The sequence below is a fragment of the Peromyscus eremicus genome, chromosome 16_21 (assembly GCF_949786415.1).
Source record: "Peromyscus eremicus chromosome 16_21, PerEre_H2_v1, whole genome shotgun sequence".
In the NCBI taxonomy this organism is placed as follows: domain Eukaryota; kingdom Metazoa; phylum Chordata; class Mammalia; order Rodentia; family Cricetidae; genus Peromyscus; species Peromyscus eremicus.
The window spans coordinates 24030663-24057687 of NC_081432.1; the positions used below are offsets into that span (position 1 = coordinate 24030663).

Here is a 27025-nt window from a genome sequence, read left to right on the forward strand (position 1 = left end):
CGGTATTGGGCCGCTCTTCCAGCAGCATCTGCCCGATGGACCAGAATCCCCAGAAGGAACCATGACGTGTGAGTCAGGCTCAGGAAAACACCCCGAAGTGGATCAGAGACCCCCAGAGCTGCCCAGAAGTTTGTTCCTCGACAGTCAGCGGGTGAAGATGAGGGGGTGGCTTGGGCCGCGCCCTGGCAGGCGACTCAGATGTCACAGTTGCACTTTTCACAGCCATAAAGTGGTCTGCCTTGTCCCGGAAGAGGGACACTCTCAGAGCTTGCTCCGCGGGACTTCGGGCAGCGGCCGCTGCAGCCGCCACACCACCTTGACCGGCTCAGTGGCGTGGTCCAGCTCTCGGAGGCCACCCAGGTCGCCAGTCTGGCTGTACTGCTTCAGGGCTGGCTGGAGCACCGTTATGGGAATGCTGAAGTTCAGGTGTGGGTAGGTGGCGCCCGTGTTGTTGTCCCGAGTGTTGCTGGCAACAATACCTGTTGGGGCGAGAGCAGTGAGGACGTGAAGCAGCACGTGGGGTATCCACGGCCGGGGGGGGGGGGGGGGGGGAGACCTTCTCCTGGGAGTCTGGAACCCCCCAGTGACAGGTGCTGAGCTTTCTGCCACGGCTTCTGCTCCTCGTACCTCACCCACCTCCAGCCATGATCTCCTTCATACCATCCATATAAAATAGCCTAGCCGATTTCTTTGGTCATCTTTCTCTCCCATCCCAAAGGGCAGGATTCAGTGTGTGTTCCCACAGCCTGTGCAGAGGCCTTCAAAACCACCACCAAATGAACCAAAGGCAAAAAATGAGCCAGACTCACATTGCGTTGGCCCGCTCTGTTGGTTAGCTTCATGTCAACTTGACACAAACCAGAGTTGTCTTGGAAAATTGAATCTCAATTGAGAAAATCACCCTATCACATTGGCCTGTGGTAGATCTTCTTGATTGATGGGGGAAGGCCCAGCTCACTGTAGGTGGGTACCCTAGGCTGGAGATACTGGGTGCTCTAAGAGAACAGGCTGAGCAAGCCATGGAGAGCAAGGCAGTAAACAACACCACTCCACGGCCTCTGCATCAGCTCCTGCCTCCAGGTTCCTGCCCTGTTTGAGTTCCTGTCCTGACTTCCTTCGATGGTGGGACTATGATGTGTAAGTGTGCTGTGGGATGATCCTTCTGTATGCTGTGAATATATAGTACTCTCATTGGTTAATAATAAAGCTGTTTGGCCTATGGCAAGGCAGGATAAAGTTAGGCGGAACAATCAAACTGAGGACTCGATGAAGGACAGAGTTGAAGGAGACACAAGCGAGTCGCCCAAGATGTAAGATGCCAGAGGACTGGTAAAGTCACAGCCACATGACAATACATATATGAGTAGAAATGGGTTAATTTAAATGTAAGAGCTAGTTAATAAGCCCGAGCCATTGGCCAAACATTTGTAATTAATATAAGCTTTTGTGTTATTATGGGTCTGGGCAGTCAGGACAGAAAAGCTCCACCTCCGTTTACATATGGCACTCAGTGGTTAAAAGCATTTGTTACTCTTGCAGAGGACCCAGGTTTGAGTCCCAGCACCCACAAAGGCAGTTCACAACCATCTGTAGTTCTAGTTCCAAGGGATCTGAAAACCTTTTCTGACCTTCGTGAGCACCAGGCATGTTCATGGTATACATACATACATTCAGAAAAACCATTCATACACATAAAATAATAAGGAAAATAGACAAATCTAAAGAAAATATTTCAGAGAAACCACTTTATAATTACAGAGGGCTCAACTAAATGCTGGTGCTCCTGTGTATTAATATCTAAATACAGAAGCTACCTTCATGCAGCTACTACCCTCCTCTACATTAATATCTTGTCATCAAAAAGAAAAATGTTACAACCAGGCTGGCCTTGAACTCACTGAGATCCTCCTGCCTCTGCCTCCTGAGTGCTGAGATTAAAGCCATGCACTACCACATCTAGCCCTTCACTAGGCACTTGTTACTAATCCTCCTGCCTCCGGTGCTGGGATTTAGGTGTGCACCACCATACCCAACATCCAACCGGACACTGTAAAGCAAAAACCAGGCAGCTGAGGTGGATCAGCAGGTAAAGGTGCCCGCCCCACAAGCCTGGCGGCCCGAGCCTGACGTTGGAGCCATTGGTGGAAGGAGACAGCCTGCTCCTGAAAATGGCCTGGACCTGCACACTTGTGCCATAGCAAGAGTGCACCTGTAGTTATAGACACAGATACACCTACACACAATAGCAATAAATACCTTTAAAAGGGTTGGAGAGATGGCTTGGCAGTTAAGAGCACTTATGCTTATAGAGGACCTAGATTTGGTTCCCAGCATCTTCATAGTTCCAGAAGATCTTATGCTTTCTTCTGGCCTCCACAGACACCAGCATGCACACAATACACACACATACATGCAGGTAATACACTCACACACATAAAATAATCCTATTTTTTTTTGTTTTTGTTTTTTTGAGACAAAATTTCTCCGTGTAGCCTGGCTGTCATAAAAGTTGCTCTGTAGACCAGGATCTGCCTGCCTCTGCCTCCCAAGTACTGGGATTAACGGCGTGCGCCGCCGCCGCCACCACCACCCAGCTTAAATTAAAAAAAAAAAAAAAAAAAAAGAGGTTGGCTGTGGTGGCTCATGTCTATAATCCCAGCATTCAAAAGGCTAAGTCAGGAGGACTGCTCTGAGTTCAGGAACTACCTAGGCTACACAGCCAGTTCAGGCCAGCTTGAGCGAAGAGTGACACTGGTCTTGAAGAAAGCAAAGAACCTGCCCCCAAGTGTGAGACACTTGCTGGAGCTGTGGCTCACAAGGTAGATTTACAATCCTAGCTGGACACTGGAGTTGAAAGTAAGTGCAGACATACAGGCTGCCAAGAGTAAGGTTCACCACTGTAGGAGACAAGCGTTAGAATAAGCGAGGCAGAAATAACAGCGGCCAGCAGAACAGGCCAAGCAGCGCTACACACACAACCTGGGAGGCGCCATGTAGGGGCTGTTTGCTATGCTAGCAAAACAAGACTCCAGTTGGGTGGTTTCGTTCCTTCACTGGTTTGTCTGGTGCTATAGATCAAATGCTCTACCAACTCTGTCTTAAAAAATCCTGACTTCAGCACGGTGGTGGTGGTGGTGGTGGTGGCGGCGGCGGCGGCGGCGGCGGCGGCGGCGGCGGCGGCGGCGCACGCCTTCAATCCCAGCACTCGGAAGGCAGAAGCAGGTGGATCTCTATGAGTTCAAGGCCAGCCTGGGCTACAGAATGAGTTCCAGGAAAGGCTCCAAAGCTACACAGAGAAACCCTGTCTAAAACATAATAATAAATAAATCCTGACTTCATCACCGAAGCTTAAAAATTTGGTGGTCTACGCCTGTAATCCCAGTACTTAGGAGGTAGAAGAGAATTAGGAATTCAAGGTCATCCTTGACTATATATTACATTCCAGGCCAGTCCAGGCAACATGAGACCCTGCTGTCTCAAAGCAAAACAAGGACTGGACAACCACATATACAGTAAAAAAGGTTCCCCTCTTGAGACAGGTCATCACTAGGCTTCGAAGTCAGTCTGGTGAGTTAAACAGTGTCTGCCCACTGACCCCTGCCTTGGCCTCCACCCCGCTGTCTTCACCCCTGCCTTGCCCTCCACGCTGCTGTCTTCACCCCTGCCTTGCCCTCCACCCCGCTGTCTTCACCCCTGCCTTGCCCTCCACCCCGCTGTCTTCCTGCTCTCATTCACTATTTCACAAGCCCAGCTCCGTAGACTTTTGAGTTTGTGACCCCCCAGACTAACCCATCTCCTAAATTTCATAGACTAAATGGGATTTAGTGACTTACCTAAGGTCACAGAAGTGGCCAGAACCTGGAGAGGGCCAAGGGCCTAGCGAGCTCTCCGCCCTCCCAGCTCAGAGGCAGATTAGCTGAAAACTTTGACTAACTAACACGGGACAAAGTCCACCATTATCCCAGAAGGGCCTCCCAAGATGGATGCAGGGTACCTCTGGCAGGATCAAGGCTCTGGCAACAAGGAGATGGGGAGTGAAAGGGACTAGTTACCCAAGAGGTCCCCTGAGCGTGTGGAGAAGAGGGGTCCTCCGCTGGAGCCACCGTGCACGGCACACGTGGTCTGTAGCATCACTGGGGTATCATCCACATGCACCACGGCCGACAGGATGCCCGAGGTCACCGAGGGCCCGCAGGCCTGGCCAAAGACCCCGAAGCCCACCACACTGACAGGCTCACCTGCCGGAGAGGGAAGGAGAAAAGCTGGGTACCTCCATTCTACGGCACTCGCTTCCCACCCCCTCCAAGGCTCTGGTCCTCTCCCCTTTGAATTCCTGTTCATCCCCTCACGCGCTCCTAGGCACCTTCCCCAGGAACCCTGCAGGGAGATGCAGAATTCTTTGTGTTCCCAGTTGCACGTGTCCAACCACTATTCTGGAGCACCAGGCAGATGCCCAGTCCTAACTCCCTTACTTAACAGGGCAGTCACCTTTGGGGCTGTTGGCACCTACTCCTATGTGTAATTAATATGCATCTCTCTCTGGGACCAAGTCTCTTGGTGAAGACAGGGTGATGATGGCCATGAGGTGACCCCACCTTCTTCTCCAAGTGCTATGAAGGAACAAGGCACAGGCTAGTGCATCACAGGCGTGTGCATCACAGGCATAGCTCACCCAGTCCAGAAGGCGTGGCAGCCCCATCGGACAAAGGGCCAAACCGAGAGGGGGCAGTCAAATAAATGTGTGTGTGTGTGTGTGTGTGTGTGTGTGTATACACTCCAGTGGCAGAGCAGAGCGGCTAACCCAGAGGACCTATCTCCTTTGTAACTATATGAAATGAGATATTTGGGGCTGGAGATGTAACTCGGTTGGTAGAGTGCTTGCCTGGCATGCACAAACCCTGGGTTGGATCCCCGGGACCCCATAAACAGGGCGTGACAGCACACACTTATAATCCTAGTACTTAGTAGGAAAAGGCAGAAGGATCACAAGTTCATGGTTATCCTTGGCCATATGGGGTGTTTACTGACAGCTGGGTTACCTAAGACCCTGTCTCAAAATATAAAAAATGAAGGAAGACATCTATACTTATGTAGTAGGATCAGACTTTCACCCAGATTATGCCACTGGAATTCCCAAGGCCCAGCACCCCGTATCACACGGCTGCAAGCCCTCAATAGGGTGTCCACTTGGCTTGGCACTTGGGGTGTCTTGATACACAGGGAAGTCTACAGTAAGAACACAAAAGCTCCGCCGAAGCTCCCTATTCCTTTGCTCAGCAGGAATGGGGAAAGGAGCCGGCTCTTGGGTCGGTCTGGCATCGTTAATGTCAACACTGACCTCTGCCTGGGGTCCAGCCTGGTCCCCTACCACACTGGACCCTTTGTCCTTTACCTTCATGGAAGTGCTCGGCGGGGACAGGCGTGGGAACACCATTCAGGTCCTCTTCCAGGCTCATCACTGCTATGTCATATGGTGAGGTCTCCTGAGTGGCAAACACCACTCGTCCCCAGATTGCCACATTCCTGGGGACACAGGAAACAAGGGACAAGCTAGCCTTTCTGATGCCTTAGCACTGGGGAGAGAGCAATATGAAAGACAATAAAACTCATGGGGTGAGCTGGCTGTGGTGGCGCACACCTTTAATCCCAGCACTTGGGAGGCAGAGGCAGGCGGATCTCTGTGAGTTCCAGGCCAGCCAGGATTACAATGGGACTCTGTCTTATTTTTTTTAAAAAAGTTATAGACTGAAGTCAGAACATATGGGTATATATGCCAGCCTGAAACCTTAACCAGATGTGCCTTACCACTACAAGCACCGGATACTTAGTGAGTGCTGTGACCAGGTCTTCCAAAAGGTCACAGAACAAATAATAAGGAGCCGGGGCAAACCCACTGGAACTCAGTGCTATCTCACTGATGGGCAAGCATGGGGGTGTCTGTGTGTGCTTTTTGTTTTGTTTGTTTTGAGACAAGGTCTCTCTACATAGCCCTAGCTGTCCTGGAACTCACTGTGTAGACCAGACACCGGGGTACCTTATTTCTACCCACTCTACAGGGTAGCTGCTCCCAGAAAACCTAGTGAGTTCCTTAAGATCAGCAGTCCAGGGAAGAGAGAGTGAGGAATCTGGGGTGTAGCACCGGCAATTCTGTTTTTCACTATGAAATCACAGCTGTTCAGTTCACTGCCTGTGGGGCCTCTGGGAAAGCTGGGCTGGCTCAGCATGCAAGGCTAACCTCAGAAGTCCAGAGAGGCCTGGGCTAAGGTGCTGCTGTCTTCAGCTAAGTACTTGGGGCTACAGAGGAAACAGAACCATAGAAAACCGTGCCAGGAATTCAAGGCCACTGGCCCATTGCCAGAGGGAGAAAAGAGGGTAAAGGTGTCTCTCTCTCCTGAGGGAGTAAGGTGACTGTGTAAAGTCCCTGCCTAGCTGCACTCTGGGGCTACTCAGACTGTTCAGAACACAGCCATCTGCACGGGCCCAAGGCCTACATTTTAAAAACCCTCATCTTCCGGTGGCAGAGCAGCCCTGGTGAGGCTCTAAGGGAGCCAACTCATCACGTCAGGGCCTTCAATTACCACTTACACTTAGTCTTAGAGGACTGAAGCCCTTAGGGTTAAGTGTTCTCAGGCCAAAGGGCTTTAACGGGGCTGAAACTGCAAAGCTAAGAGACAGAGGAGCTGAGCTGCCCAAAGAGTTTAGGCTAGTTGAGGGATTCAAAGGCACCCAGTCCTACCAGCCCATAGGGCCATGGGTCGCCATGCTAAGAGTTGCTTGTGCCTAGCAATTTAATCAAGTTCCACTGTGGCCCACTAGGAGGCCCAGATCCCCACATGGGGTAGTGGCTGTCAAAAATGAACCGAGGTCTCTAACAGTCTCTACAGGAGTTAAGGCTGTGTGACATGGCCTCCACACTGGTACCTGGTCAGGGGAGGCAGCCCTGGGCCTTACTTGGGGGTGGCCGAGTGCACCAGGACCCTGGTTGCTTCCCGGGGAGCCACGTGCCGGCAGGTCACCACCAGGCGAGGCGCCACGGCCACTCCGGAGCCCCACACACTACCACATTCCACCAGCACGGCCGCAGCTGCCCACGGGGGTCCGAGGTCTCGCAGGGGCAGGCCCCGGGGCGCGCCCACCTCGGGCGGCAGCAGTGCCGACAGAGAGGCGGAGCCGGGATGCAGGCGGGCGAGCGCGGAGCGGGCGACCTGGAGCAGCGGGGCGGCGGCGCAAAGCAACGTGAGGCCCACCCACTCGCGGGCCTTCCAGCAGAGCGGCGCGGCCACCAGCGCCACCAGCGCGCCCGCGGGCCGCGCCGCGAACACTCCGCCGCCTTCCGTGCCCGGCAGGCAGCGTGCATCGGTGAGCAGGAGCGGCCCTGCAGCGTTGCTAAGCACGCCACGGCTCAGCGTGTTGAGGAAGATGTCCGGGCAGAAGGCGCCGAACGGAGAGCCGCAAGCCAGCAGCGGCGAGCCCTTGGCCACGGTCCCCAGCGGCGCCACGGCCACGGCCGGCCCCCGCCTCTCCGCCGCCGCCGCCGCCGCGCCGGACCGCACCCGCAGCAGCGCGAACCAGCCGAGCGCGCGCAGCTGGTCCTCCTCCTCCTCCTCCGACACCGCGTCGTCGGGCGCCGAGCTCACGAAGTGCCACTGTTCGGCCGCTTCGGCCCCGAAGAGCCGTGCAAAGTGGGAGCGGAAGGCCGGGCAGCTGAGCAGCAACAGCAGCTGCGCGGGCCGCGGGGGCTGCAGAGGCCGTGCGCGGGCCCGGCTGGCGGCGCCGGGTTCGAGGCCCAGGCTCGCACACTGAGGCGTACACAGCCCCGGGAGCTCCTGCTCCGCGCGACCGGCGGGGCTGGCAGCCGTAGATCTCCACTGCACGTGCAGGCGCAGGTCATCGCTGCAACTGTCGCCGGGCAGGAAGGTGGCACCCGTCCGGGTCAGCGCCGCGCTGCCCGTCCGCAGGAAGGGGGTGAAGATACCCCCGTGACACAGCACAAGGCCTGGGCTGCGGCTCAGGATCACCCCGCTGCAACTCCACGAGCCTGTGTCAGGCTGCCCGGCCCGCGAGGCGCTCACCACACAGCCCGCCTGCTCCGCCACCTTCATGGAGGGACCCCACTGCCGTCCCATGGTTTCCCCAAGACGTCGCACAACGGCTGTCACCTCTGGGCGACCGGCGCAAGCGCTGACTCAGGTCTCCTCGTCTAGCCCGATTGGCTAAGCCCCAAGCAACCGCCCCCATTGGCTGGGCATAGCGCCGAGTACCGATTGGCTACTGGTGCTTATCCTCCTTTCCCCGCCCTCTGGTTTATCCAACCTGGGACCCTTGCGAAAGAGGTTCTCAGGAGGAACCTCCTGGGCGACAGACGTGTAGCATCACAGGGATCCCGACAAGGAGCGTACTCTCCAGTCGAATCTCGTACTTGACGGCATCTAACTGGTCCCCACAGCCTCTGCACAGGTGTAAGCAACCTCTATCCCTGAAGCTGAGCAATATGGGCCAAGGGAACCCTTGGTGGATGATCTACTTTGAATTCTAATGTCCTATAACTATCCACCAGGGGGCACACGACTCCCAAAATTACTCCTAGGACCGCTATCAAAATTCCCACCCCACCAATCTAGCTTTTAGAATCATTTGTTTTTGAGACAGGGTCCCACTATTTAGTCCACACTGGCATCGAACTTTGGCGATCCTTCTGCCTTCCTCGGTCTTTTACAGTCCTGGGATTGAAACTGTGCACTACCACACACAGATTAAATTATTTAGCCATAGATTATACTAACGAGCATGCACATTTCACATGACATTTCTAACCACCACTCAGGATTTATGTTAAACCAGGGGGGTAAATACTTTGTCTTTAAAAGTCCAGAATGAAAACAGGTCAGGTTTTGTGGACTATGCGGTATTCACCACCAAATACTCAGCACACAACCCAAACAGCCTCATAAATTCGAATTTCATGCATAGTTCGTATCCCAAGTGTAAAAATCAGGACTGGAGAGAGCACTCAGCAGTTAAGAGCCATAATGCTCTTACCGTAGACCCTAGTTTGGGTCCCAGTACAATTGCTTCTAATTACAGTTCCAGGGTATCCAATGCCCAATTCTGACACCTGCTGTCTCCTGCATTTGTGCTGTACATAAACTCAGGCAGGCAAACACACATACACATAAATACAGTAAAAAAAAAAAAAAAAAAAAAAACTTCACCACTTTCCAAATGATGGCTGAGGACAGGTGAGAACAGGTATGTTTGGAGAGACTTCATGAGCCTCCCCAGAGCAGTGCCACAGCTTGTTCCAGAGGGATGCTTAAATCACTAACATGCGTTAATGTCTAGTAAGACTTCTAGCATACCTGTGAGCATTAATGAAAAAATACCCATTTGCTGTTTTGTTGTATAACTTCTCTGAATAAAAATACTGTGCTGTTGCTTCCCCAATCAGCACACCTAATGCTTCCAAATGCTCCTGGTGATACAAACCTGAAAAGGGAAAATGGAGGATCGGGGCAGAAAACGGAATCCAGCCTTCCCAGGGTAGGCAGTCCTGGTGTGCCGACAGAGATGACCACAAGATCTCTTACTTCCCCAACTTCCTGACAATTGGGACCTTCTCTCTAGAATCCAACAATTCTTCCTCGATGCCCCTCAAGCCCCCGGCACCCTCCGTTCCTTACCAAGCTTTTCTGTTTAGGACAGACCACAGTACAGAAGTCAAAGTCAGCCAGCAGCAGCCGGTGTTAAGGACCTCAGTACTAGACTCACACTCAGGTTCCTCTCTGTCCCCAGCAAACATGTCCTTTACCCACAGAACCATAGTCTTTTTCCACTGTAATGATGACCACAGGGCACATCCAGCATGGTCCTCTTTGACGTAAAGAACCTGTTGTGGCTGGGCAGTGGTGGTGCACACCTTTAATCCCAGCACTCAGGATGCAAAGAGATCTCTGTAAGTTTGAGGCCAGCCTGGTCTACAGAGTTACAGGACAGCCAGGACTGTTATACAGAGAAACTCTGTCTTGAAAAACAAAACCAAAAACCTTCCTGTTTTTGTTTTTTTGTTGTTGTTTTGTTTTGTTTTTTAGGGGAGGTGTGTTTGGTTGTCTTGTTTTTTGTTTTGTTCTCTGTCCTCTGGTGCTTTCTATGAGTAACTGCAAACACAGAATCAGACTTCTGTTTTGCCTAGTGTGGCTCTGTAATGATTCACTCCAGTGCTGTGGAATGAGGGCTGTTAGTCTGGTATGTTCAAGCACAAGTCACTTCCATTCTTTTGCAGAGATGGCCAAGGACCTCAGGCCCACAGCATGATCCAAGATACTCCAACAGTACACATTTGCTACTAACAAGTGCCCAGCCTTTTTTATTTTGTCTTTTATCCTGATAGCAATTCAAGTCTCTTATTCACTCTGAATGTTCCTCCCTATATGTAGGAAAGAACTTTTGTTTTTCTTCCCAACACAGTTGTAAAACTGCATGTTCATTCAGAACAAATCAATGCAAGAAAAGAGGAAAAAAGGCAAGTTCGTTTTAGCTTTTTATTAAAATGTTTAGGATACAGACTGACCTTTTGTAAATGACAGTTTCACTCTTGCTGAAATAGGACACATGTGCACTCTGATAAGCAGAATGAAGAGTCTCAGTTCACTGAGCCCCTGGACAGGGCCCTGCCCCTCTGGTGTTGTGCTCACTGCAGCAGCTTCTTTTGACCACCTTATTTAAGATGGTGTCTGTGGGGCAGGAAACAGACTGGTGCCACTTTTTAGTAATCTCTTTCTCCAGTGGCCAGAATCAACCACTTTCACAAAGAGCCGCCCTGGGCAGAGTCCAGTCCTCCAGCTTGCTACAGGGCAATTCGGGACAAATGCGAAAGACAAATAAGGAAACCAACACTGAGGCCATCACACCTGTCATGTGCCTGGACAGAGACGTACGGGCAGCCGTTAGCCAAAGGTAATGAAAAGCACGCCCATTACCTACCCTAGTTCTCACGGCCAGCTAGATGACTTCATGCTCTCACTCCAGCTATTCATAGGTGAACACTGTGATGCGTGCACTTTGCAGACAAGATACCTCACCGAGCCTCTGCATTGGGAACCTGGCAGTCTAAGAGAACACTGTCCCACAAGCTCAGTGCTCAAACTAACGAGTAAGAGCTCACTCCCCAGGAGTGTGCTTCCCACCTTCCCTACCCTCTGGCTGGGAGCCTGTCACAACACAGCAGCTGCAGCCTTTTCACTTAGGACCTACCTCTCACCTTGCAATAAAGGAAATAAGAATCAAGATACCCTTTCTCCTTCCACCTTCTACAAGGGTAGACTATAGCATTAACATCAAGAAAACCAAATGCTGTAAGAATCAGGTTCATAATTCTCTCTGAGCTGCTGTGCTTTCACACTAGTGCTCACTGTTGCCAGGAGCTGCCCACAAAGCCAGACAGCAAGGCCATTTCCTGTTTTCTCCGCTTATTTCTGGAGTGGAAAACATGGAGCCCACTGACAGTCTTTCCTAGGTTCACTTGTTGCTAGCAGAGCCGATGGAAAGGTCTTCTACTCACAGAATTCAGAGCCCTAAGCTGCTGATTTTGACCTGTGTTCTGTTCAGAACTGTCTCTCTATCTGTTCAAAAGCTTCAGAGACACACTCTCAGCATGGGGTCTACATGAGAGATGTTCTTAACTCTTTCATGAGGCAAAAGTCACTTTTTGTATCTACAGTGAAAAAAGGAAGGTGCTACAGAGATGAAATTCCACAACAGTATAAAAGCAAAGCCTGCTGCAATTGCTAACTGCAAGTAAAGCTGACAATGTAACAATGACACGTTCCCACTCCAGATGAGGGACTCACTCCCCTTACCACAGTGGAGACCACCCCAGGAAAGGCCAAGGCTCCGTCCTCTCCCAGCACACTTGTGCTCAGGTGCCACCTCCAACAAGGCAGTTACACAGGGGAGCTCTGGCCTCCAGTACGCTATCTGTTCATAATTTTATGAAGTATCTAAATTTCATTTACTAGTTTAAAAAAAAAAAAAAGAATAGAAAATCTGGACCAAGTAAATTGTGAACTCAAAAAGTTAGAGAAGGGATACCAATTACATTAATAACACTTTCTTTAAAAAATAGAATCACTTTCTTTTGAAATCAACCAGTGGTGAGACGTGTTTTTCTTTCCAGGTGTTCCATGATGGCACCCGGCTTTCCCTGGCAAATCCTGCCAGCCCAAGTCCCTGACACTGACCTGCACCAGCAGACAGGTAGTGTTACTTCCCACGAGTGGAGAAGAGCACATGTCACCACTGGGCGATGAACGTAGACAGAGATGCATGGCTTTTCAATGCCAGACATGGTTGGAGAGCTTTCCTTGTTCTATTAGAAAAGTCCATGAGGAAGCTGTGAATAGGATCAGTCCAGAAGTAAAACTCTTTATTTTCACTGTCCAAACATCAGTCAATATACTGGGAGAGCCAGCGGAAACCCTCGCCGTAGCCTTGCCTCTTGAGCACACTGCACATGAATACTTCCATGGGGCGGGCGTTCAGCTCTTTCAGAGACACATTTCCCTAAGGGAGGCAAAACCCAGAAAGGCCTGTTAGGACTTCCATATGCAAAAGCACAAATACACATAGATAGTAACTGCAAAATGTGTCCGGCCACACAGATGACTTCTGCAGGGCCTCCTGCTTCAGAATAAAATTAGCACCTTCTATACACCACCTCATCCTACATCTGTAAAAAGCATTTGCTATGAATGTCCAACATTCATCTGGGCAGTTATGAAAAGGAACTGTCATAACTTTAGGGACCTATGGACCCAGCATATACTATAACAAACAAAACAAGTGTGGACATTTTAGTATATTCATTAACATAAGCATTCAGCAACAGACAATGTGGGGTCGCATGAAAGAAACTGATGTGCATGTAGCACTCATACAGAAGAGGGCAACCAAATGAGCTTAAAAGAAGCGGCAAGCATTCACACCCACACGAATAAATAAATGCAATAAAGGGCCAGGCGGTGGTGGCGCATGCCTTTAATCCCAGCACTTGGGAGGCAGAGCCAGGCGGATCTCTTGAGTTCGAGGCCAGCCTGGGCTACAGAGCGAGACCCAGGACAGGCACTAAAACTACACAGAGAAACCCTGTCTCAAAAAACCCAAATAAAAATAAATAGATAAATAGATAGATAAATGCAATAAAGGCAAGTTTTCATTGTGTAGCCCGGGGCTGCCCTCAATGTGCACCACCACACCTGGCCTGGAAGCATTTCTAGAAATAAAGAGATAATGAATCAAGACTATGGAACTAAGCCAGTCGTGGTGGTGCACACCTTTAACCCCAACATCCTGGAAGCAGTGGCAGGTGAGTCAGAATCCAGTCTACAGTTCCAGGCCATCCAAGGTTACACAGAAAGACCTTGTCTCAATAAATAAGTAAATGTAAAAAAAAAAAATTCAAAGCAGAAGACAGGGGACAGGGGAAGACAGCTGAGTGGACAAAGTGCCTGCTGCTCAAGGGTGAGGACCTTGGTTCAGATCCCCAGCACCCACATAGTTAGGCACATTGGCACACATCTGTGACCCCAATGCTAAGAGAGTACAGAGCCAGGTGGGTTCCTGAAGCTCGTTGGCCAGCCAACCTAACCCAATAGATAATTGCCAAACTCTTTCACTGAAGGACAGCCAAAGTTGACCTTAGGTCTCTACATAAATGAACAAGTATGCACACATATATAAAGCACCAGGTTTGTATTTCTGTATTTTCTCTCTCATCAGCCTGCTTTTCTAGACCAGAGCCTCTCTTCACACTATAGGGCACACTGATGTAGGATATTCCTGTTCTATTTCTGGTGTTATTATCCACTTGCTATACAAACCTGAACAACTACTGCTTCCCCCATTTGTAAAATGGGAAAATAGTTTCCACTTCTATCAGTAAGAAACACTAAGGACAACCAAATGCTTTGCTCTTAATACTTGGAAAGCATATATACTACTTCTTTAAGATTTACCTTTATTTTTAAATTATGTATATGTGTGTGGCAATGTGAGGTGAATGTGGTGCCCATGGAGGCCATTAAGTGGTGTCGGATTCCCTGGAGCTGGAGTTACAAGTGGTTGTGAGCTGCCCAACGTGGGTGCTGAGATATAAACCTGGGTTCTCTGCAAGAGCAAGACGAAACGGGCTGAGCCATCTCCTCAGCCCCAGAAAATGCTCTAAGGAGACTGAAGCCAAGTGTGCTAGCACATGCAGAGACAGACAGATCTCTATGAGTTCGAGGCTAGCCTGGTCAACATAGACTATGTCTCAAAATAGTAATAATAATAAATTTTTTAATTCCAAAAGTAAGTAAATATTAGCACCTGGTGACTAACACCGATCTCTAACCCTAGTTCCAGGGTATCCAACATTCGCGATGCACAGGCACATATGCAGGCAAACATCCATACAATAAAATAGTAAAGGAAAACTGCCTTTCCTGCCATCTCTTCAATATTAGGTATTAGAAAACATACAGGAGGAGGCACGAGGATGGCTCAGTGGTACAGCACTTCCTTAGCATGTACACGGCCCTGGGTTCGAGGTCCTTTTGTATCACTGGGAAGGAGGGAGGGAGGAGGATGGCTGAAGGATACACCCTGATAATAAAACACTCCCACTGAGGAGCAAAGGTCTCAGAAACACAAAGAAAAGCACCTGTATTTAAGGACTGTGGATGTCCTCTCATGCCCCCTTACACTTTTTTCTTACCTTTCCTGTGGTCTGTCCATAAAGCCCAAATATTTCACGGAGTTTTTCTTCACTGATTGCATCTGTCCTGTCAATTTTGTTTCCCAAGATAAGAATTGGCACATTGGATATTGTTTCATCAGTCATTAAAGCCTAAAGACAGGATTAAAAAAAAAACAAACAAACACGTAAGCAGTTCATGAAATGAAAGCTCATCAAGACATAATAAAAACTAACTTCTATCAGTTTATAGGACATCATGTGGTCCTCTTTGCATCTGATGAACGGCTCATCTTGGCATTAGGTGCCGAGAGCATCGTAAGTGAGATGCCCTGGGTTTGTGATTATGTTAACAAATGTAGATAAAATATAACGTACTTAGTACCCAATGAACTGGGACAGAAAGTCAACACTAAATGTTCACAGAAGCATCACAATTCATGCTCCAACAAAATCAAAGATGTGGAACTGAAACTGGGCTCCACAGGAAGGGCAGACCTTGGTAAGCAGAAAGGAAGGACACAGACAATGACTCCACAACAGTGTGAGAATTCAAGAAGCTACAGAGCACCACTTAACTGAATTAAGACGTTTACACAGATGTGCAGGAACAGGGCAAATGTGTGGGCAACAACAAACCTCGTCAGTGCCAGTCTGAAAAAAAATCACCCCTGCCCTTGTTTTTTTGAGACAGGGTTTCTCTGTGTAGTTTTGTTGCCTGTCCTGGATCTCGCTCTGGAGACCAGGCTGGAACTCACAGAGATTCGCCTGCCTCTGCCTCCCGAAAATTTAAGTTGCACTAGATCTTAAAGAATGTGACCCTAAAGTCAGCAAATCTACTTTCAGGACTGAACTGATAAACACTGCGTATCTGGACAGTGAACTGATAAACACCATGTATCTGCAGTGCTTACCTAAGAGATGATCTGTAAGACAGCAGAATTTAGTGAATTGTGCAAGAAGGATTCTGGGAACAATTGAAGTGTCTAAAACAATAAATCAGACAAAAGAGGAGACAGTGCTGATATGGATTCTCAGTAAGAAGAAAGCAGAATTGGAAGAACAGGGAGAGTATGTGTGCATTTTTACCCTGTAAGCGACTGGAACCATTAAAGGAAACAAGCAGGGAGTGAATGACAAGTTCCCTCTGGCACTCCAGTACAATGCACAGGCTTCCAGAGCATGTCCAGGACGGTGGAGAGGAACAATCGATAGCTTCACTTTGGGAAGGACCATCTAGTAGGCAGCACGTTTGAGGCTGGAGCTCAGCAGGTGAGGATGAGAGAGATGCCCGTGGAGCCATTACCACGCAGATGAGGATGAAAGAAGCATTAGAACTAGTCCATTTAGTCCATTCAGGACCAAGCAGAAGAACATGTACAAGAGCTAACACTGGCCGGGCATGTGGTGCACTCTTACAATCCCAGCATTTGGGAGGCTGAAAAGGCCAGGCTGGTCTACATAGCGAGACCCTGTCTCAAAAAAAAAAAACCAAACAAATTAATAAAACAAATAAAAATTAAATGAAGAGTATAAAGTAGGGGCTGGAGAATCGGCTAAGTGGTTAAGAGCACTGGCTGCTCTCCCAGAGGATCTGGGTTCAATTCCCAGTGGCAGCTCACAGCTGTCTGTAACTCAAGTTCCAGGGTTTCTGACACCTTCACGCAGGCATACATGCAGGCAAAACACCAATGAACACTGGGGGGGGGGGGGGGGGGGGGGGGAGATAGAGTTTAAGAAAGGAAAGCAGTTAGCCCCACACAAAATGAGACCTAAGCATTAGAAACATACATTAAAAAAATAGCCAAGCAGTGGTGGCACACGCCTTTAATCCCAGCACCTGGGAGGCAGAGGCAGGTGGATCTCTGTGAGTTCAAGGCCAGCCTGGGCTACATTGTGACTACACAGAGAAACTGTGTCTCAAAAAAACAAAACCTGAGACAGGTTCAAACTGCTAGACAAGTCAAAGAAACACTCATAAATCACAGAGAAAGGCACTGGAAAGATGGGTAAGTGATTCAGAGCACTGCTTTTGTAGAGGGCTAGGGTTTGGTTCTCAGCACCCAGTTTACAATCTTCTGTAACTCAGGTTCCTTGGGATATGACACCTTCTTCTGGCCTCTATCAGCACCAGGCATGCATGTGGTATACATATATACATGCATACAAATACACATACAAAATAATTTCAAAAATAAAAGAGACGAGATACAGGGTGAAGAAAGAGGCATTATAAGGAACATTATTATAGAGTCTGACAAAGGAGAAAACCCAAAGTGAGTAAAAAAAAACCTGAAGAGTGCTCACAGATCACCAAATCCATCACATGACTCTGTAGGAGAAGTAGATTCCAAAATATAAAAACTCAAGGCTGGAAAGATGCACTGGTTAAGAGCACTGGCTGCTCTTCCAGGTCCTGAGTTCAATTCCCAGCACCCACATGGAGGCTCTCAACCATCCATCTACAACTGAAGTCCCATGGGATCTGATACCCTCTTTTGGAGAACAGATGTACAAGCAGACAAAACACCCAAAGACATAAAATACATAAATAAATAAATCTTTTTTTTTTAAAGTATAAAAACTCTGAGTTTCACAATACCAGGACTATAAAAAGAATAACCACAACAAGGGAATACTACTAACTAGGCTGAGATAACAGGCAGAACTGAGGAGTGTTGTGAGCAATCTGAGCCAGCCAGGCAACCTTATCATATAACTACAAAACTTTTTATTCAAGTTCAACCTGAGGTTCCTCAGGACATTGAAAAACTAAATCTCACTGGGCTAGAGAGATGGATCAGTGGTTGGTTAAGAGCACTGGCTACCCTTCCAGAGAATCTATTCCCAGTGCCCACATGATGGCTCACAATTGTTTATTATCTATTAGCTCCATTTCCAGGGAATCCAGTGCCCTCCTCTGGCCTCTGCAGGCACCAGGCAAGCATATAGCACCCATACGTAAAATTCAGGCAAAACACTCAAACACATAAAAATAAATACATCTTAAAAAGACAAACCATGTGCCGGGCGGTGGTGGTGCACATCTTTAATCCCAGCACTCGGGAGGGAGGCAGAGGCAGGCAGATCTCTGTGAGTTAGAGGCTAGCCTGGGCTACAGAGTGAGTTCCAGGAAAGGCGCCAAAGCTACACAAAGAAACCCTGTCTTGAAAAAACAAAACAAAAAACAAACAAAAAACAAAAAACAAAAAAAAAAAGGGCAAACCATGTCTCAGATTTTAAAATCCTTTCTTCTAGGACTCTGAGCACATTAAGTACTGGCACTACTGAGTTGTAGTTCTTAAAACAAAGAGCAAGACAGGAAGGAAGAGATATACAAAAATATAAACCTACATTAAGCTCAACTTTGGATTCCATGAGGCGAGAATGATCCGCACAGTCCACCAGAAAAACTATCCCATTAATCGCTGGGAGATAATTTTTCCAAACCCGACGTGCTAGAAGACAAAATTTCTAGATCAACAAAACAGCTGACAAGTGAATAACCTAATGGTCCACAGAATGAGATTTGCTAAGCTCACCAAGTCCTGGCCAATAGCAGTTAGAATAGAGGATTCATATTGATGGTCTGTGAGCAAATCCTGAGTTTTGAAAACTAAGAGTTTCTGCCTTCCTTGATAAAGCATAAACCTAGCAACTCTAAACCTACCCATAACTTAATGGTTGTCCTTTAGTCAGTTTGCCAAAATCCCCACCAGTTCTAAGGCTGTAAATGCAGAAAATAATGAAGTGACCAGTTTGGGGCCTTGTGCCAACTTTGCAAACTCCACGTTAAAACATGATAATGATTTAATTGTTCATATAATTTTAGTCCCACTGTAGTTCCTAACAGCTAATGAGTGTATGTGCTGATAGACTTGAGTGGTGGGCTTGGTAGGTACTTGAAACTCTCTGGCCAGGTACTCAGTCTCCAATATTTAAGCAATGCTTTTTGTTCGTCATTATTCTGAGACACAGTCTCACAATGTTGTGTGGCCTAGGCTGGCCTTGAACTCTCCATCTTTCTGCTTCAGTCCCCCAGTACTGAAATTACAGATCTGCCAGCAATAAATAATTTCTGTTTTTGTTTTGTGACAAGGCATGGTGAATGTTTCAAAGCAGTGCTTTAATGTACTCTAATTTCAGGGCATTGGGGGTGGGGATTGAATTCAGTGAGCTACATTCTCAAAATGTAAGGGATTTGCTTTCTGAGACAGGATCTCCCCACGTGGCTAGTGCCAGGGTTGCAGGCATATGCCACCACACCCAGACTGTATTATAGTTTCCAGTGCTCACATGGATGACTAAGGAGGCAGATCTGCATGGTCACCTGGTCACCTCAGAAAGTGGGGTAGGACGGAGAGGCTGCAGCTTTCACATTCACGTCCTTGTCACACACTGACAGTTTATTACAAGCCTGTGCTCCTTTTATAAATTACATTTTTAAAGCCATGCAAATAAAAAACATCAAGACGTAAAATACTGTAGTTACTCATATAAAATGGCAGTCATGCACACACCTATAATCCTAGCAGCTGGAAGTCTGAGGTAGGAAGATCAAGAGTTCAGGGCTAGAAGCCAGAGATGGCTGAGCAGGTAAGAGCACTTGTCACTAAGCTTGATGACCTGAGTCTAATCCCTAGAACCCACACAGTAGAAGACTCAGTTCCCCTAGGTTGTTCTCTAAACTCCACAGGTGTGCCATAGCATGCAAACACACACATGCACACACAAATAAATATTGTTAAAAACAAACAAAACCAGTTCAGAGCTTGGAGGCAAGGTTTGGCACTTAAGAGCACTTGCTGTTTCTCTAGAGAACCCATGGTTCCCAGCACCACTGGCAGCTCACTACCATCTGCAACTACAGCTCCAAGGGATCTGACATCCTCTCTGGCCTCTGAGGGCATCTGAACACATATGGCATTCATTCACATAACACATACACACATATAAGCATAATAAAAATAAATCTTTAGCTGGGTGTGAAAACATACCCCTTTAATCCCAGCGCTTGGGATGCAGAGGCAAGTGGATCTCTGAGTTTGAGGACAACCTTGTCTACATATTAAGTTCCACATTAAAAAAAAAAATACACATACACACAATTTAAATTAACAAAATGTTCCAAAAGCGTGACTTGTCAACTCAGTAATCACAGGATTGCAACTAGTTTCTTTTCCCAGCCTTCTCAGAATATTCTCAGGTCTTAAACCATTCACTCCTGCTCCTAAAGTTTTACCAAATACAAAGTGAGGGTCCATCAGACAAAAATCCCCATTCTGTAGATCTCTAAGAAGGGAGAGTGGGAGTGTGGCTCAACGGTAAACCACTTACTTAGCATGCACCAGGCCCCAAGTCTGATACCCAGCACAGGAAAAAATCCAACAGAGGCTAGAGAGATGGCTCAATGGTTATACTACTAGACCCAAGTTCAGTTTCCTGCACCCAAGTCTATAACTCCAACTTCAGGAGGATCCAATGCCTCTGGCCTCTGCCAGTACCTACACTCACATTCACACAACCCACACCCACACACAAAATTATAAATAAAACTAATCTTTAAAAAAAATTTACAAGGCTGGAGAAATGGCTCAGCAGTTAAGAGTACTGGCTCCTCTTACAGAGGACTCAAGTTCTGGTCTCAGCACCCACCTGACAGATTACAAATGTCTGTAACTCTAGTTCTGGGGGGTCCAATACCCTCTTGTAGGCTCTGTGGTCACCAGGCACACAGGGCACAGATATACATGCAGGTAAAACACTCAAATAAAATAATTAAAAAAAAATTTGTATGTGTAAATTAAAAGCAAATAAACATATATCCATAGAAAGCACTTTATGAGAATCTAAGAGCCAGAGACACAAACTGAATAGGGCAAAATAGACCTAGAGCAAAGCAAAAAGGTATTAGAAAATGTCCCAACTGTCCCTAATAAGCAGGGCACACAAAATACCAGTTCAAAGGGGTCACAAATACCCACTGTGCTCTTCTGGGAATTTTTGAGAAATTTAAAAATACTTGTTAAGTAATAATTTCCTACATATTCATATCCTACTGAATAAAGTATACAATACAGACTTGGTAACTAAACACAGAAATACGACATTTTAAGGCCAGCCTGCTGTATGTAAAGTTCCAGGCCAGCCAAAGCTATATACTGAGATCCTGTCTCAAAAACAAGACTACTAAACAATAAAGAACATATTGTCAAGTAGACAGAACTTTCACAAATGCACCAGGTGGTGGCGGCGCATGCCTTTAATCCCAGCACTCGGGAGGCAGAGGCAGCCAGACCTCTGTGAGTTCGAGGCCAGCCTGGGCTACAGAGCGAGATCCAGGATAGGCACCAAAACTACACAGAGAATCCCTGTCTCAAAAAACAAAAAAACTACAAATGATTCATAAAATAAATAGTACTATGTATTAAAGAGACTAGCAAATCTGGACTAAATCTATAAGTAAACAATTCCCTGTATTATTTACACTTTTTTTTTTTTTTTTTTTTTTTTTTTTTACACAATTGAAATTAGAAAAACTCAGATGTGGTGGTGCATGCTTGTAACCTAGCACCCAGGAAGGGAAAGCTGAGCAGGAAGGAGTTCCTGGCTAGCCTGGGCTACATGAACCCTGTCTCTAAAAGAAAAGTGGACGACATAACTTCACTAAAGCAGTAAAACTGCAATCCTAAATACAAGTAATCTACAAGTTAAAATGAGGGGCTGGTGAGACAATTCAATGGATAAAAGTTCTCGCCACCTCACGGGGCTTGGGACCTGAGTCTGATCCCCAGAAACCACGGAAAGGTGGACGGAAAGAACCAATTCCAGAGCTGTCTCCCAACCTCCACACCAGCACCATGGCATGCACACCCATACATCATGCACATGCACACACCATGTTTTAATTTTAAAAAGGTTAAATGGCACACTGCTTTGCAGATGTGACTCACAAGACACCCTCACCCAGTCTCTTACCTTGCTCATGTCCACCAAGATCAAAAGTGGTAAAAGTCATTCCAGCAATTGTCAGTTCTTCTGAGGCTGAAAGTGTCAAAAAAAAAAAAAAAAAAAAAAAAAAAAAAGAAAGAAATAAACTTCCAACCAAGGGCTCAAGTGCTATTACTGAGAATCAATACTAATGCAAATGTAATCGTGTTTTCGTTTTGTAAATAAAGGGTACAAGAATGCAAACAGTCTTAAAAAGCTTTTCTCCAAGAAGTTTTCTGCTTAAGGTCAGATGGGAGCTGTGTCTCATTAGAGAACTGGTCAGCAGATCAGTGACAAGGTTCCAGAGATGCAGAGTAAGTGACCCAAGAGTGTCCATAGTAACTTCAAAGTAATCTGGCTTCAGGGGCCTCAGTTAGTAACGGAACTACATTAATAGGGGATTCACCCTCCATGCATGACACTGACCATCAAAAAGTCACCTGGTATTTTGAAACTTACTGGGATGTAATGTTGGTACGTGCTGGCCTAGTCTGTCATCTTTCAGCATGTGAAGAAGAGTGGTTTTGCCTGCATTGTCCAAACCCAAGAATACAAGTTTTCCAGATTTCTTGTAGAGTCCTACAAGAGAAAAGAATGTCTTAATGTTCTTCCCATCCAAGGCCCCTTAGATATCAATTGTTTGTGGAAATGTAAATGCAACCTGTAATGTAGTTCATGAAAATGGCTTTACCTAGGAACTGGAGCACACTGCTGAAGCCATTGTAGATCCACTCAAAGATGAAAGACATTATTGATGCTTACAACCTGTGTAAAACATGAAAATAACATTAATTTTCTACATGCCTTATTCTCTGGCCATGACACACATTCATAGACCCAAGTTTTCTAGACTAGGAAAGCAAAGTCTGGGGCTGGAGACATGGCTTAGCAGTTAAGAACGCTTGCTGCTCTTCTAAAGGACCCAGGTTTGACTTCCAGGATGCACATGATGATTCCCAACTGTCTGTAACTCCAGTTCTAAGGGATCCAACACTCTCTTCTAGCCTCTGTAGTAAACATGCTTGCATGCAAGCAAGATAACTCATACACATAAAAATAAAAATCAATCTTGTGCCAGGTGGTGGCGGTGCACACCTTTGATCCTAGCACTGGGGAGACAGAGGCAGGCAGATTTCTGAGTTCAAGGCCAGCCTGGTCTGCAAAGTGAATTCCAAGACAGTCGGGGCTACGAAGAAACCCTGTCTTGAAAAACAAACAAACAAAAATCAATCTTTCAAAGACCAACTAATCTTCTCCCCCCCCCCCCCCAACACAGATTTTGCACTCAGAATGGAAACCTCTAGGATTCTCTTATCTGCAAATTCAGATACTCAGAGAACTAGGAGTCACACACACACACAGTCCTCCTTTACTGTGAGATGTACTCCTCCAGGCAGCTGCCCATTCACACCCTTAGATAACCACGACTGCCTACCAGTTGGCAACATTCCTAGGAATTCTAAGATGGACAGTGGTTGTATATGCCTTTAATCCCAGCACTTGGGAGACAGAGGCAGGAAATCTTTGGCTAGTCCTGTCTACAGTGAGTCCCAGGCCACCTAGGGCTACAAAGAGAGATTCTGTCTCACAACAACAACAAAAAGAACCAAAACAAAACCATGCATGAAAAGTATATTAACCTGAATAAAAGGTTTATTAAGTTATTCTGTGTACTTCTAAAAAAGTCACCCCATATCTATCAACTGGCCCAATCTGTTCGGCTCTACTTACTGATATCCTTAACCATTTTTGCAGGTATGTTTTGACTCACAAAAAGATTATTTTACAGAACCATGTAGGAACAAAAAACAAACAAAAAAAGCCAACACTTTGTAATACAATCAAGTACATATCTACTTTATAATTTTTTTTTTTTTTTTTTGGTTTTTCGAGACAGGGTTTCTCTTTGTAGCTTTGCGCCTTTCCTGGAACTTGCTTTGTAGACCAGGCTGGCCTCGAACTCACAGAGATCCACCTGGCTCTGCCTCCCGAGTGCTGGGATTAAATGCATGCGCCACCACTGCCCAGCCTACTTTATAAATTCTTAATTTCTTAAAATAAGAATACTCATTCATGCCGGGTGTTGGCGGCACACAACTTTAATCCCAGTACTCGAGAGGCAGATTCAGGTGGATCTCTGTGAGTTTGAGGCCAGAGTGAGTTCCAGGATAGGCTCCAAAACGACACAGAGAAACCCTGTCTCGAAAAACAACAAACAAACAAACAAACAAAGAATACTCATTCATAATATAGTAAGAGTTTCCAAAACAAGTAAGTATCTTATTTGTTCTTTCGACACAGGGTCTCAACTATGTAGCGCTGGACTGCTAGTACAAGTCTTGTCAATTAACACAGACACCAATACTACCTTTTCTATTTCCTATAGGCTTAGAAAAAAATACATGACTCAAAGCCACTTGGCAGGTCTACACACATAAGCTCTAAGTATAGTTAAGAGAGAAGAATCTAGAAATACTGAGGAATCATAAAGACTCTCAGAGATCAATTTCCTGGTCACAATGATTTTTTAGCACAGAAAAGAAAAAATCACCACTTTTTCAGCAAGGCAAACTTTATTCAAGATGCAGCCAACTGCAATCAGACAAAACTTTCATGAACAGGAACTGGAGGAACGGCTACCCACAAAACATATATGTATATACACTGGTATACACTGTGTGTTCTTTTATCAACAGGTAAGCCCAGGCTGGCTTCAAACTCCAGGGCTTAAGGTAGCCTCCTGCTTCAGCAAAGCATCACCTATATTCTTAAAATATGTTAGATGAAAAGCAAACTATGTAATTATTGGGGTTAGGCCTATCGTCTGACCTGTAAACTTGGAACCTGCCTCATGCTTAACTCAATTCAGCTTTTAAACAAGAACAAAATTTGGCCAGAGGCACAGACAGACAGAAAACTGTGGCACATAAACACACTTAGCATGTTAAGTAATAGCCAGGAAGGGTAGTACACACCTGTAATCTTACCACTCAAGGCTCAAGAAGATCACAAGTTCAAGGTCAGCTTAAACTATACATCGAGACCCCGTCTCAAAAAAAAAAGGCTGGAGCCAAGCATAGCAGCACGTGCCTGTAATCCCAGCATAGGAGGCAGAAGCAGAATATCAGGAGTTCAAGGACAGCCTCAGCTATACAGTGAGTTGAAGCCAGCCTGAATTATGAGATTTTAAGGAGGGGAGACTGAAATGTAGCTCGATGCTAGGGAGGCATACTTAGCTAACATGCATGGCCCTGTGTTTGATTCTTGGCACTGACAAGCAAACACACACACACACACACACAGAGAGAGAGAGAGAGAGAAAGAGAGAGAGAGAGAGAGAGAGAGAGAGAGAGAGAGAGAGAGAGAGAGACTGAGACTTATCTATAAATTTAGCACTTTAAGAAGCCCAGTAACAAACACATAAATTTACTGCAGATAAATAAAACAATATGCTTTTCTTTTACAGTTCCCCAAATGAGACATTCTCCCTTGTTTTTCTCACGTTATTCTTGGAGAATCACAGTTCAACTTTAACAAGCTATTACTCCCACTGTGGCCACTCTTTACAACCCAACACTACTAAATTCATGTGTACTGGTTTGCTGCCAATAGTATGCCCAAGATGGACATGGCAGTGTAAGCTTTAATCACATCACTTTCGAGGTTGAGGCAGGAGAAATGAGCTTGAGTTTGTAGCAGCTTTGCCTATATAAAGTTCCAGGCTAGCTTGGGCTACATTGTGAGACTCTATTTCAGAAAAGAAAACGAAAGCAAATATTCTCAACCGAGTTAATTTTATGTCACTTTGTTTTTCTTAAGTGGTAACTGAATTACTTTGATTTTTCTAACCTATTTTCCTTTGCAGTCCTTGTTTTTAAAAGCCCTATAAATTCTTCCCACCAAAACAATATAAGTAAAATATTAGAATGAATTCTTCAGTGACGTTAAAAAGTAGTAACTCCTACCAGTCCCCAGGAGTTGGGTTGTAGTGCTGCCCAGAGTTGAGTAAATGGCCTTGCTAACTCCTCTGTCCTTGAGAGCTCAGGATTTGAACCAATTCATCCATCAGCAACCTTAGAATTTATCCAGTACTCACCAATCCTACCAAGCAGAGACCTCCGGCCTGACACTCTTAGGCTACCTGTCCTGGTCAAGACTGTGTAGCTCAAAGTGTCAATTCCAAGGACTTAAAACTCTCACCTAAAACCGAAGCTTTTCCTGCTAATGTGAAACTCCAATCACAAAACTTCCAAAAACGAAACTCCCCACCTAATCTTCGTAAGAATACACCCTTTCAGATGGTATTTTTACTAAAGAACATTCTATTTCTCTCCTCTTCTTCACCTACTCTATCATCTATGGAATGTTAAGAACAACGTTAAAACCAACACTATTCCTGAACCTAAAGTAAAAGCATGCAAGTATCAAGACTGGTGGAAACAAACAAGTCCCCAAATGACCACTGGCCAATAAAAACGTACTCATTACTTATACGTATTCAATCCAGATGAACCTGGGGCGGAAGGCAGCTGGCTATTACCTAAGGAATTCTATGTTGCTGCGGGGTAAATGTCAAAGATTAGCTTTCTGCCAATTCCCCCTAAATCTCCCCTCTCAACCTGAGCAGATGGAGCCAGATTCCGGGAAAACATCAGAACAAGGGGAAATACTGAGAAAGGGTACTTATTACCATGCTCTTGCCTGGACAAAAATGGGGAAGAAAACACTCATCTACGATAAACGCCCGAGAAGGAATTTTCCCATGCACAGGGAAAAAAAAAGAGGGGGTGTTGGTGGAAGGAGCGAACACCGGGTTCCAGATAGGGCGTCGGATGCCCAGAAGACTGAACGTGGGGCTCGAGCGCCCCACTCGCTACCTGCGTGGCCCCCGGGTCTGCAGAACCCAAGGAGGCGCTCCCGGGGCTCCGGCTAGCCTCACCGAGGACCCAGGCTCCTCCGCCACGGAGGCCACGGAGCCGTTCCAAACACCCGAACGCCGCCGCCACGCCACCCCGCAGCTGCGGCCCGTCCCCGCCCAGAGCCGGCCCCGCGGAACCGCCTGCGTGTCACTTCCCCCCCACCCAGCCCCTCCACGCCGGCCCCCGCCCCGCCCTTCGCGGCCGCCCGCCCCGAGCCCAATGCCCCCCTGCCGCCTCCTCCGCTTGGGCCCCGACTCACGGCCCGAGGGGCTCCTCCGGCGGTGGCTGGCGGCGCGACCCTCCCTCAGAGCACACAGACCAGCAGTACCCGGGACCGCCAGCTACGCGCCGGATGTACGTCACGCCCCTCCCACGGGACTTCCGGGAA

The 27025-nt window shown here is 47.0% G+C and overlaps 2 protein-coding genes and 1 long non-coding RNA gene across 5 annotated transcripts; 1 reads left to right on the top strand and 2 right to left on the bottom strand.

Moving 5' to 3' along the window:
* Tysnd1 (trypsin like peroxisomal matrix peptidase 1) lies at positions 1 to 8305 on the bottom strand. 2 transcript variants are annotated; one of them, XM_059244103.1, is made up of 4 exons: positions 6952 to 8207; positions 5393 to 5523; positions 4053 to 4238; positions 1 to 479 (listed from the first exon to the last, which is right to left on the bottom strand). In XM_059244103.1, exons 1-4 carry the CDS (start codon positions 8124 to 8126, stop codon positions 262 to 264), a joined length of 1710 nt encoding a protein of 569 aa, XP_059100086.1. In that variant the 5' UTR covers positions 8127 to 8207; the 3' UTR covers positions 1 to 261. The 2 variants fall into 2 exon arrangements, with proteins under 2 accessions (XP_059100086.1, XP_059100085.1); XM_059244102.1 differs by lacking the exons at positions 1 to 479; positions 4053 to 4238 and adding an exon at positions 4253 to 4610 and having other exon boundaries at positions 6952 to 8305.
* On the top strand, positions 7798 to 12439 carry LOC131893946 (uncharacterized). The gene is made up of 2 exons (XR_009374772.1): positions 7798 to 8190; positions 12173 to 12439. It is a non-coding gene; the product is annotated as an uncharacterized LOC131893946 (long non-coding RNA).
* On the bottom strand, positions 12396 to 27025 carry Sar1a (secretion associated Ras related GTPase 1A). 2 transcript variants are annotated; one of them, XM_059244104.1, is made up of 7 exons: positions 26897 to 27025; positions 22410 to 22483; positions 22178 to 22297; positions 21707 to 21772; positions 18083 to 18186; positions 14750 to 14881; positions 12396 to 12558 (listed from the first exon to the last, which is right to left on the bottom strand). In XM_059244104.1, the coding sequence occupies exons 2-7, from the start codon at positions 22465 to 22467 to the stop codon at positions 12442 to 12444; spliced, it is 597 nt and encodes a 198-aa protein (XP_059100087.1). In that variant the 5' UTR covers positions 22468 to 22483; positions 26897 to 27025; the 3' UTR covers positions 12396 to 12441. The 2 variants fall into 2 exon arrangements, with proteins under 2 accessions (XP_059100087.1, XP_059100088.1); XM_059244105.1 differs by lacking the exon at positions 26897 to 27025 and adding an exon at positions 26658 to 26676.